This window comes from Coffea arabica, chromosome 10c, assembly GCF_036785885.1.
Source record: "Coffea arabica cultivar ET-39 chromosome 10c, Coffea Arabica ET-39 HiFi, whole genome shotgun sequence".
NCBI lineage: Eukaryota > Viridiplantae > Streptophyta > Magnoliopsida > Gentianales > Rubiaceae > Coffea > Coffea arabica.
The window spans coordinates 3225020-3235231 of record NC_092329.1 but is presented as its reverse complement, the minus strand read 5'-3'; the positions used below and the strand labels follow the sequence as shown (position 1 = coordinate 3235231).

General features: G+C 35.8%; 1 protein-coding gene across 2 annotated transcripts; it reads right to left on the bottom strand.

The window, feature by feature from the left end:
* Positions 1–5392: 5392 nt before the first annotated feature.
* On the bottom strand, positions 5393–9233 carry LOC113713582 (purple acid phosphatase-like). Of its 2 annotated transcripts, XM_027237336.2 has the most exons (8): positions 8627–9219; positions 7996–8196; positions 7764–7875; positions 7123–7352; positions 6661–6799; positions 6302–6522; positions 5874–5995; positions 5393–5763 (listed from the first exon to the last, which is right to left on the bottom strand). In XM_027237336.2, exons 1-8 carry the CDS (start codon positions 8819–8821, stop codon positions 5565–5567), a joined length of 1419 nt encoding a protein of 472 aa, XP_027093137.2. In that variant the 5' UTR covers positions 8822–9219; the 3' UTR covers positions 5393–5564. The 2 variants fall into 2 exon arrangements, with proteins under 2 accessions (XP_027093137.2, XP_071925739.1); XM_072069638.1 differs by lacking the exons at positions 5393–5763; positions 5874–5995 and having other exon boundaries at positions 6365–6581; positions 8627–9233.
* Positions 9234–10212: the final 979 nt, after the last annotated feature.

The following is a 10212-nucleotide window of genomic DNA, read 5'->3' as shown; positions in this document are numbered from 1 at the left end:
GTGTTTATTTCTGTCTTGCATGTTGGTTTATTTCTTTTTTTCTTTTGGTTACCTTGGAAAGCCTAAAGGCCCGTTACACAGAAACGGCAGCCGACACCCCGATTAAATCATATATAATTCAAAAAAATTTCCTCAGCTGATGTATTGAAGACGGCAACCATTTAAACTCCTGGTTCAGGAAGCAAGCTCTCCCTGGCTAAATAGTCCGCATTTGTATTCCCTTTCCTCCCAGTTTGAATAAGTTGGAGTTCCCAGTCTTTCTTCATCCGGAATTTGATCTGCGTTAGTAGGTTCGAATAGGGACTGCTCTGTGTGTGTGATTCCGCCGGTGACAAAGTTATCTTAAAACCAGTTTTAACCAGTATTCGTCTCTATCCACCTCCGAAGCCATGCACAGCCCATAAAACAGCCTCATAATTTGGTGGTTCGACGTCAAGGCTCAAGCATTATTTCTGTTTTGCTTGCTCTTCTGTACGTTTACTTGTGTTTTACTATAGGGAAAATATTAAAATATCATTAAACATCAGCGCAAATTTTCAGATGCCTTGCTCCATAGGAGGACGTTTATTATTTGATATGTTGACACGTCTAGGTTTGACCAAGATTATAATTTCCAAGAAAAATTCTTAAGATTCTTAAGTTCCTCTGTAAAAACTTGATAAAAGCATAAGATAATCAACTATTTCGTGCAACCGCCTTTTTTGGGAAGCAAGTGAAGGAGATTTTTTTTCCCTTACTAGCTCAATTACTGGATCAAGTCACCTTCAGCTATCTTTGTTGCAATAGCCACAAAACCTCCTAAAATTTGGCCACAATAAAGCATTTGCACCACCTGGATGAGCTGGATTCTTATCTATCAATCTCAAGCAAGGTAAGCTATGAAATCATGTCAAGCAGAGAAGCAATTCAGGTGTTTAGTAGAATTTTGATGGCTAAACTACTGTAACTACTAAATTAATTATAACTTTATAAAAGAATGGATAAATATATTTTCCTATTTAGAAAAATTGAGATACTAACTTTTTCGTAGTTTTTGTGTCATTATAATGTAGTACAATTTGTTGTTGTGCTTTACTGTTTTTGAGTAGTTTCATAAAATTTCAAAATCTTTGTGGTTCGTCTGGACAAAGAGTTTTTTTTGGATGTTTGTATAAAATTTTACTATAACTTATTATAGAATTTGTGGAAAACTTGAAAAAAAAATTATTTTTTCTTTTCCTTCTCTTTCCTTTTTTTTCCTTTCTTTTCTCTTCTTTTTTCCCAGCACCACCCCGCTTCAACCTTAGACAGTCGACCGCCAGCATCTCCACCGCTTGGACCAGATCCACCGGCATTTTTTTTTCTTTTTTCCTCTTTCTTTCCTTCCCCCTTCCTCTTCCATTTTTTCCTTCTTCTCTTCCGATTTGCCCCTCCTCTTTCTTCCATCACCACCTCCTCTTCTCCTCTTCCTCATCAGTTTGCAACCCTCGCCCCCTCTCTTGTTGAATTTGAACCAAATTTGGTGCTCACCTTCCCTGCCAAATCCGGTCTAGGTCCGACAGGAGAGGGTAGCAGTGGTTGCAGAAGGATTAGGGAGGGAAAAGAAGAAGAGGAGATGAGGTGGCAAGAGAAAGGAGAGGAAGGAAAAGGGGAAAGAGGAAGATAGGGATGGAGGGTGGGAAGAGAAGGGGAAAGAGGAAGTGAGAGAGCAGAAAAAAAGGGATAAGGAAAGTGCTAATGGCGCTGGCGGAGGTACCAGCCGACAGCGATTACCTAGTGCTAGCCAACGGTGGTAGGTTGAGATGGAGAAGGAGGAAAAAAAAGAAAAAATTAAAACAAAATTGTAAAAGAAAAAACTTTAGAAGGTTACTGTGGATAAAAAGTTAGTATATCTCTACAGCACTCATATGCACTATCTAAGCCACTAAACAAGTATATAAACAAGGGTGAAATTGGAAACCAAGTGAATCAGACAATAAATCAATGCATTATTCATAAAAATTGTAACTCCCAAATTTTTTGGGACAAAGGGAGTATTAAAATATGTTTATTAACCACATTACTCTTTATTTAAAAATTTAGTGCTAATTACAAAAATATACTATAGCAATATGATATATGTGAAGTAACAAAATGATCAGAAAATGTGTTAAGAGAATTTTCATGTGAAATATCGAAATCCAAACGATACCTAATGCAAAAATCTCTCTTTACTTCCATCTCACACTCATATCACCACCTCCTCTCTTTATCAATTGATCTCTGTGGTACCATTTTTATTCATGTTCTTCAAGAGCCTCTTCCTCATTTCTGGATACCCGATTTTAACCCTCCCATTCAATCCATTCTAAAGAGAATAGAATGACTGAAGAGAAAAGAAATTAAAGACATAAATAAAAACAAAAAAGAACGAAAATTTTTAATTTGAAAATAATTCCTTAATTGTGGCAAATGCAATTCCACCCTTCTTAGCAAACACTTGGAAAAGTTGAAAGAAATTATCCAAATTGCATTTCATTTGCAAGAGAAAATAGATAAAATGTCTCACGTGTATATTTCATGCATACATGTCATGCCTGGATAAACTTGAACATCAATCACGGGCTTGTTTGACAAACAAGTTTTGGCCAAGTTTGTCTATTATAAGTTTTTTAACAATTTCAACTACAGTAAGCTCAAAAAATTTCTCAAAATTTTTAAACTAAATATTTCAAAATATCCAAAATTTACGCACTTTAAAAATTTTTCTTACAACTTTTACAATAAGTTACAGTAAAATTTTAAACAAACACTCATAAAACTCATTTATCAAATGGCACCACGATTATGTGAAAATCACATAAAATGGAAGCAATTATTTGAGGTCTTAATGGTTAGCACAAAATGTTTCAAACGTGCTCATTATTCAATTTAGAGTAAATGCATTTCTCAAACTATTGGTTTCAGCGTAAATTTAGCTTCATTTCAATGTTATCTAAAAAATTTTACCCAAAAAATATGAATTTGAAGGAAGTTCAAATTGCTCCTCTAATGGCAAATGCAATCTTATTTAAAATTTCTTACTCCAAAATATTGCCAAAGAATATGAATGCTGATGGAAATTTGAAATATCGCACAAAAGAAAATCCATCATGTTAGAAATTGTTACTCCAAATCAAATATATGTTGATAGAAAACATGAACATTGATGAAAGTTTGTTATTCCTCTAATACCATAGGCCCATTTAGCAAATGAGTTCTTTTTGAGTGTTTAACTAAAACTTTATTCTAAAAGTTGTAGAAAAATTTTTTAAAATGAAAAACTTTTTTTCCTTTTCTTTTTTCTTTCTTTTTCTTTTTCTTTTTATTTCTTTATTTTTTCTTTTCTTTCCTCTCTTCTTCTTCTCCTTTCCCCTCCCACGTCGGAAGTTGCAGTAGCAACAACAATTTTTTTTTTTTTTTTTTTGCATTTTTCTCTCTCCCCCTCTTCCCCTCTCACGCCACCTCTCCCTCCCCCCGCCCACAGCAACAGAATTTTTTTTTTTCACTTTTTTCTTTCTCCCCCTCCCTCTCCCTTCCTTTCTTTTCTCCTCATCCTCTCTCCCCCTCCCCTCTCCTCCTCTCTTTCCCGCCACCTCTCTCCTCTCCTCTCCCTTTCCCACCCTGTACGCAGATCATGCTACCAGATTTGGTCGCGCGGCCAGATTGCACAGGGGGGAGTGGGAGAGAGATGGCGGGGAAGATGGGAAAAGAGGGGAAGGGAGGAGGAGAGAGAGGGGGAGAAGAGAAAAACAAAAAACTTACCTCTGTTGGCGTCGGCGTCGAAAGAGGTACTGGCGCCGGAGGTGGTGGTGGGTTGATGTAGGGGAGGAAGAAGAAAAAAAGAGAAAGGAAAATTTTTTTGTGTGTTTTGGGTATTTTGAAATATGTAATTTAAAAATTTTGAGAAATTTTTTGAAATTGCTGTTAAAGTTGTTAAAAAATTGATAGGAGACAAACTTGACCAAAAATTCATTTGCCAGGCAAGTATTTACATAAGAAAAACAGGCAAATAGATCAAGAATAGTTTCATACTCTTGAACAGGAGTTCAATAATGATATTTAATAAAGCGGATTCTTGAAATTGGAAAACAAAATATAGAGTTATGCTCGGTTTGTTTGGAATCTTCTGACATGCATATCTTCATCTTGTGCATGAAGGTGAAAGGCATACCAACGAAGGAAAGTCTTTCTAGCCCAAGTCAAATGCACCTAATTAGCCTGCTAGGAATATTACACTAGTAATTGAATAGAGGTGAAGGTGGTATTTGAGGAGGTATGAGGTAACTTAAACGCAAGTTTGCTAGAGATAGAATTGTCCTCCATTTACGTTCAAACTCGAGCAACCACGTCTTTTCAAGTGGCAGCAATATACACCAAACGTATTGGATGGTATGGACTATACATGCTGCAACTCATATAGTTTTGAATAGTAAATGGGCAGAAATATAGTGCATATATTACTACATATGCTTATTGCTCCAAATATTCACATGCACGCGTACATCTTATAAAGTTAGTGAAAAAATTGTGCGAGTTGCTTAGGTGTTACGTGAGTTGGTCAGCAGAAGACGACCCAAGTCTTGGTTGAAAAGTTTGTGAATCTCGCTGGGGAAATAATAAAGTAAATCTTTTCCAAGTCTTCATTTTTTTTAAGGGATAATTTCAGAAACCTCCCTCGAGGTTTCAGACAATTTCATCTAATATCTTTGAGGTTTTTAATATTACACTTACCTCCCTTAACCCTATAAAATGATCATAATAATCTTAATATATTAATATTTTTCATTCAATTAAATAATATGCTCCTAATCTTGTGCATCGGAATGCACCACACAATTCAATAATTTTCAATATTTAATGGAAACAAAAACAAGGCCACTTATAGAATAACTAATTATGTCCTAAACATAATTCTAACATATTACAAATTAATTTTAGTTTGGCTTGAAAGATCTAAAGATGAATAGATGAAGATATAAGTTGAATATTTAAATATAATAGGCACGAAATGGTAGTCCAACATTTGAGAGATGGGATATTATATTAATACAGCTACTGAAATCTTTTAAGTTTAACAGTATTGATTTTTTTTCTTTTGTAATGAGATTTTAGAATTTAAGGACTGATGGTAGCGGTGGTCATGATGATAATGGTACTAATTTGAGATGTAGGAATATGAAAGATTTAAAATAGTAGAGATGAAGGTTGAAAGTAGGTTTGAGATTTTGTGCATATTTCATATTTTTTTTATAGAATTTTTAAGAAGGTAAAATGAACTTCACAATTTCATGAGGGCAATTTGGGTTATTCATTCAAAATTTTAACAGATACCAAAGGCTTGGCTGAATCGAGCTACCTGGGATGCAATTGAAGTGCTGGTCAACACTGATCAGGCATAAATATAGAGCACATAACTTGTACTGCGTATGGATCCATCAATCCGAAGTAGAGTGTAATAGAAAAGAAAAAGAAAAGAAAGCGGAAAAAAAACCCATGAGATGCCACAAATGTCGTATGCCACATGGTTTTCCCTCATGAAGAAGTCAAATAATATAACTTTACATTCATGAAACAGCTATGGATGGTTCTGCCATCGTTTTCCAGTATCGATTATGTAGCCATACAGAATCAGCTTCTATGGCAACACCATCTTGATTGCGATGCCAACTGAAATGGGCATGAGTCCTATTCTTAACATCAAAAATGCCGTGTCCAAAGCTAGCTTCTCGATATGCAGAGTACTCTGGTTGTGGCTCTGTCATCCTACAAATTACAGAATATCTCTATAAACATAGTAGGATCACATCATTATTCTCCTCATAACTTCTAGGACTTTAAGGATAATTAAAGAGTGATCTTATAGCAAAACATACTTTGTGGCCAATCCTTCAAGGTTTCCTCCGTCTCCTATGGTAATATAGACTGGGGCAGACTCATCCTTCGTAGGAGTGCATCTCTTGTTGACAATATTGTACCTGATGTTTGATACGCGCTCCTGTGATAAATTATTAGTTATTGCAGCTCAAAAGATTTCATAGCTTTCCTGAAGTAATTGTAACAATTGATGACAGTTTCTACATTTTGCACTAAAACAGAATGAAGGAAAACAAGGAAATATCCAAGAGAGTAAAAAACATCATGCCCACAAAAACAATAACAGAGAAATCAATCATGTTAAAAGAAGATTTCACCAAACTAAATTACTTTGTAAAATATTAAAAAAGAAATACTATAAGATATAACTCCATGGATAGAGTTGATCTAGCCACAAAATTTATTGAAGTGAGCAGGGACAACTCACAGATCTTTCATAGGAATGAACATGGCCAGCAAACACAACATCAACCTTGTACTCCACAAGCCATTTCTCATACATCACTCGCATGGTTTCCCCTTCCATATAGTGAGTTTCGTAGCTATTATACATAGGACAATGCATGAGTACAATGAGCCAAGGTGTTTCATTCCGGTTCACTCTACTTAGCTCACTGGTAAACCATTTGTATTGAGGAGTGTATTTACCTACAGCACCACATGCAAACAAGTTTAGTAGTTGCCTTAGGATTTCTTAACCGAGACACCTGAGACAAAATTAGACATGGTAAAAAGTAGCCTCCAGGGGACATTCAATGGCATTAAGCTGCTCGGTCAAATTCTTACCATAACCAGAGTACGAAGACATGACAATGATGTGAGCTGAAGCTCTCTTGATTGAGTACCAAAGGGGAGATGTACTGTCTGATGGTCTGTATGGCACAAAATATCGGTGTGTATAGGGCTTGAAAGGTTTAGGTTCCCCCTGCACCCATAGACATTGAAATTGAGCAAGTACGGGCAGAAATCACATCACAGCAACTCAGCAAGTATCATAGAACTCATTTGGAATCCACAATGAATATCATTCCCTTTTTAATGCATTATTGATTGCACAGCTAATAAATTGTGCAAAGAAAATAAATTTTTGTTTCCCAATCTTTAGAACCATCCTGCTCCTATTTAAACACAAGTACCAGTTAAGATTCTTGATTAAGAAAAAAAGAGTACGATTTTTCCTCTAAGAGGAATAAGAAAGTAAGGAATCAACACTTTTCCTTCAACAAAAGATGAAGATATTATACATACAATATTAGGACTAAAATCAATTTCATGATTCCCTGCTGTCCAAATCCATGGTTGATATGCAGCACTTCTCTCTGTAAACCTTCCCCAAGTATCCCACCTAATGTTGTTGTGATATGGGTAATCATCAGCGTAAGAGAGGTCTCCAACATAAAGTACCGTCTGTCCTTTTGCTGGATTCAACTGATAATGAGCCACAGTTGTATTGGAGTCAAAAGTCTGCCCAAGATCCCCTGTAAATAACTAAATAAAGTGAGTTGGAAACACAAAGTGCACTATTTGTTGTATTTATTTTGATCTTGTTCCTCGTAAGACAGTCAGCATACAACATGCATATCTTTGTGACGTTAGCATGAAACTTGAGCAAGCATTGAAGGCATCAGATAAAGTTCTTCTCATCAATATGGAGTGCGCTTGCTAGCAGTCAGTATTGCCTCGCAAGAAATTAAATGAAGTAGATGCTGAAAAGACTTAAGATGCAAAACTACTAGCTCAATAAAAAGAATAAGCATCTGTAGCTATCTGTTTATATGGTTTGATCATCTCAAATCTCAATGGTTGTATCCAAGAATAATTTAATAATAAGATCATTAAGATTCAAAAGTCAAAACAGTCTATTCAGTTCCCGTAATTTTGAAATGTACCTATGAGACCAAACGTATAAGGAACATCAGGACCAACTTTGGGAGGTGTAACGAACCAAAATTGTCTGGTTGTGTTCCCAATCCCTACTTCATAGTTGTATTTGGTATCATACTGCAGCAGCAGCAAAAAAATAATTCTGTTAATCATTAAGAAACGCTTGCTGATTTGCAGGTAAAGCTGTAACAATGAAGATTAAATCCCACATTGCAGATAGTTGCAAAACTCAAATACCTCCAAATCTTCAACGGTACAATGGTGAATAAATCCCGATGTATAGTTGTAATACTTGTAGGTAAGGACAATGCCATCAGCACGAAATATATGCTTGCTATTTTCAGGCCAATAGAGCACTATATTTGAGCCAGGTTCATCAGCTGTGATCCAAGAGACAATCACACCTCTTCCCTCACTATCCCCTTGTGTTATATGTACCTTCAAAAGCCATAATACACATTCCAGCTAGTACAAACCCTTTACACATCCTACAATGAAGTACTGAATACACAAACTGTGGAATTCAAAATACAAATTTTAATGCCTTCCCTTTTAGCTCTTCTTATAAACTGCCAAACTACCTTAAGAAGCAAAAGAAGATTACCAATCAGCAGATGTCCACAAAGAAAAAAATGAGTAGTGTCAATGCATTGACCGGGATAATTAACCCATTAAAGCCTAATTCAAGAATATTCCGTTTTACTTCCGAAGCTACAACAGACATTCACACTTACTATTAAAAGGGAAAGGACAGATTTTTTTAGAAAGAGAAACCAAAAAAGATTACAGAACTTCCAAGAAAAGAACAGCCTTTGGTAGGAATAAAAGACAAGAGAGGACAAAAAGAAAAAAAAATGGCAGAAATTACCTGCTGTGGAGCATTGTAACCGGGGGGAACTCTAAAGACATCACTGTCTAAGGGCATATCGATATCATAATTATACTTTCTTACATAGCTGCTTGTCGTTCCAGCAGAGCAGAACTCAAGAACCTGAAGATGTAAGGTCAATCCAACAAACAGATAGAAAGAGAATCCAGCAAAACTATATAGCTTGAAACCCATTTCTTGAACTGGGTTTGAGGTTCAAAGTTCGCAAGATTTCCACACTCAAGTCAGCATATTCAGCAGGACTAAATGATTAACTTGGGTGCCTTAAATGAAACTAGAGTGTGCAAGAAAAAGGTGCAGGGGAATATTCAGTTTTTGGATGCCACAAACTGGGGTGGTGACTGGTGTATTTTGGTGACACGCCACGACTCAAGCTCTGACGCGCTCACTCATCTAAAACACACTTCCAGAAGTTTAACGGAGTGATTCAGGTTGCGAGTTTAGCACTAATTTAAATCAGCAACTTGGTAGAACTTAGCGGCAGTTTAAGTGAAAGATCGAATCTTGTCAGATGGCATGCCAAGAAGAGCTAACTGAACTGAGCGTTAAAAAAGTCGACTCAAGTGGTAGCTGTACCGGTTGGTCATGCCTCCACCCAATATTTCTTTTGGCTATTTCTTTGTGCTGTACACTAATGTTCTCTCGTCTTTTTTCTCTCTCTTTTATTCAAGGCACAATGTTAGAAATCTCCCCTAAGGTTTCTAATAATCGCAGTCACCCCTCCTAAGATTTAAAAAAAAATTATAAAAACGTCTCCTAGAAAGTATATTTTGATAATAATTGGCATCATAAGTAAAAAAAATTCAATATTTCTTGTTTCTGATATGTAAAATAAATTAAATGCTAACAAATCAGCAATCACCATTATTCATTAGGTGAAAATTTCAAATTAGTTTTTTGTAGGAAAATTTAAGTCATGTTTTGAAAACATTTTTTTTGGTACTTTGGACTTTTTTTTTAGGTTCGGTAATTTTTGAAAATACTTATTTCAACAAACGCCTCCCTAATTGGTTGGTCAACTTTTTGTAATCAGAAAAATTGGGAATAAAGTATAATGTACTAGATTAGATGGCGATGAAGTTTCAGGATAACTTCTTATCCAAAAAAGAATTTTCATTTTTCTCTTTTAAACTCATTTTCACTTAAAATTTATAAAGTTTGTGAAGGTTATCATAGTCTTTTCATAATATTAGGGGCGGTAAATATACTTTTTCAAACCTTAAGGGAGGTTGCCGTCTGAAATTAGCCCATTATTTAATTGGAAAATTCAGAACTTCATGATGGTAATTTTTGAAGGATGAAGAGTTGATGACTACGGGAAGGCCGAAGGGCTATCCTGTACTGGGCTGTATGTTTCATCAGTGGAATTTTGACCGTAAGATGAAGTTACTGGGGATAGGAATATAATGGCCCATTTGATGTTCCATTCTCGTATCCGTTTGTTTTGTGGGCCTGAAAAGAATGGAGCGAACAGACTTGTTCAGAATAAATAGAAAATTGTGTCAGTAGGAATCCCTTCGGTTTCTGCCTTTCAGGTCCAAAGTCGTGGAAGGATTTGTTTGTAA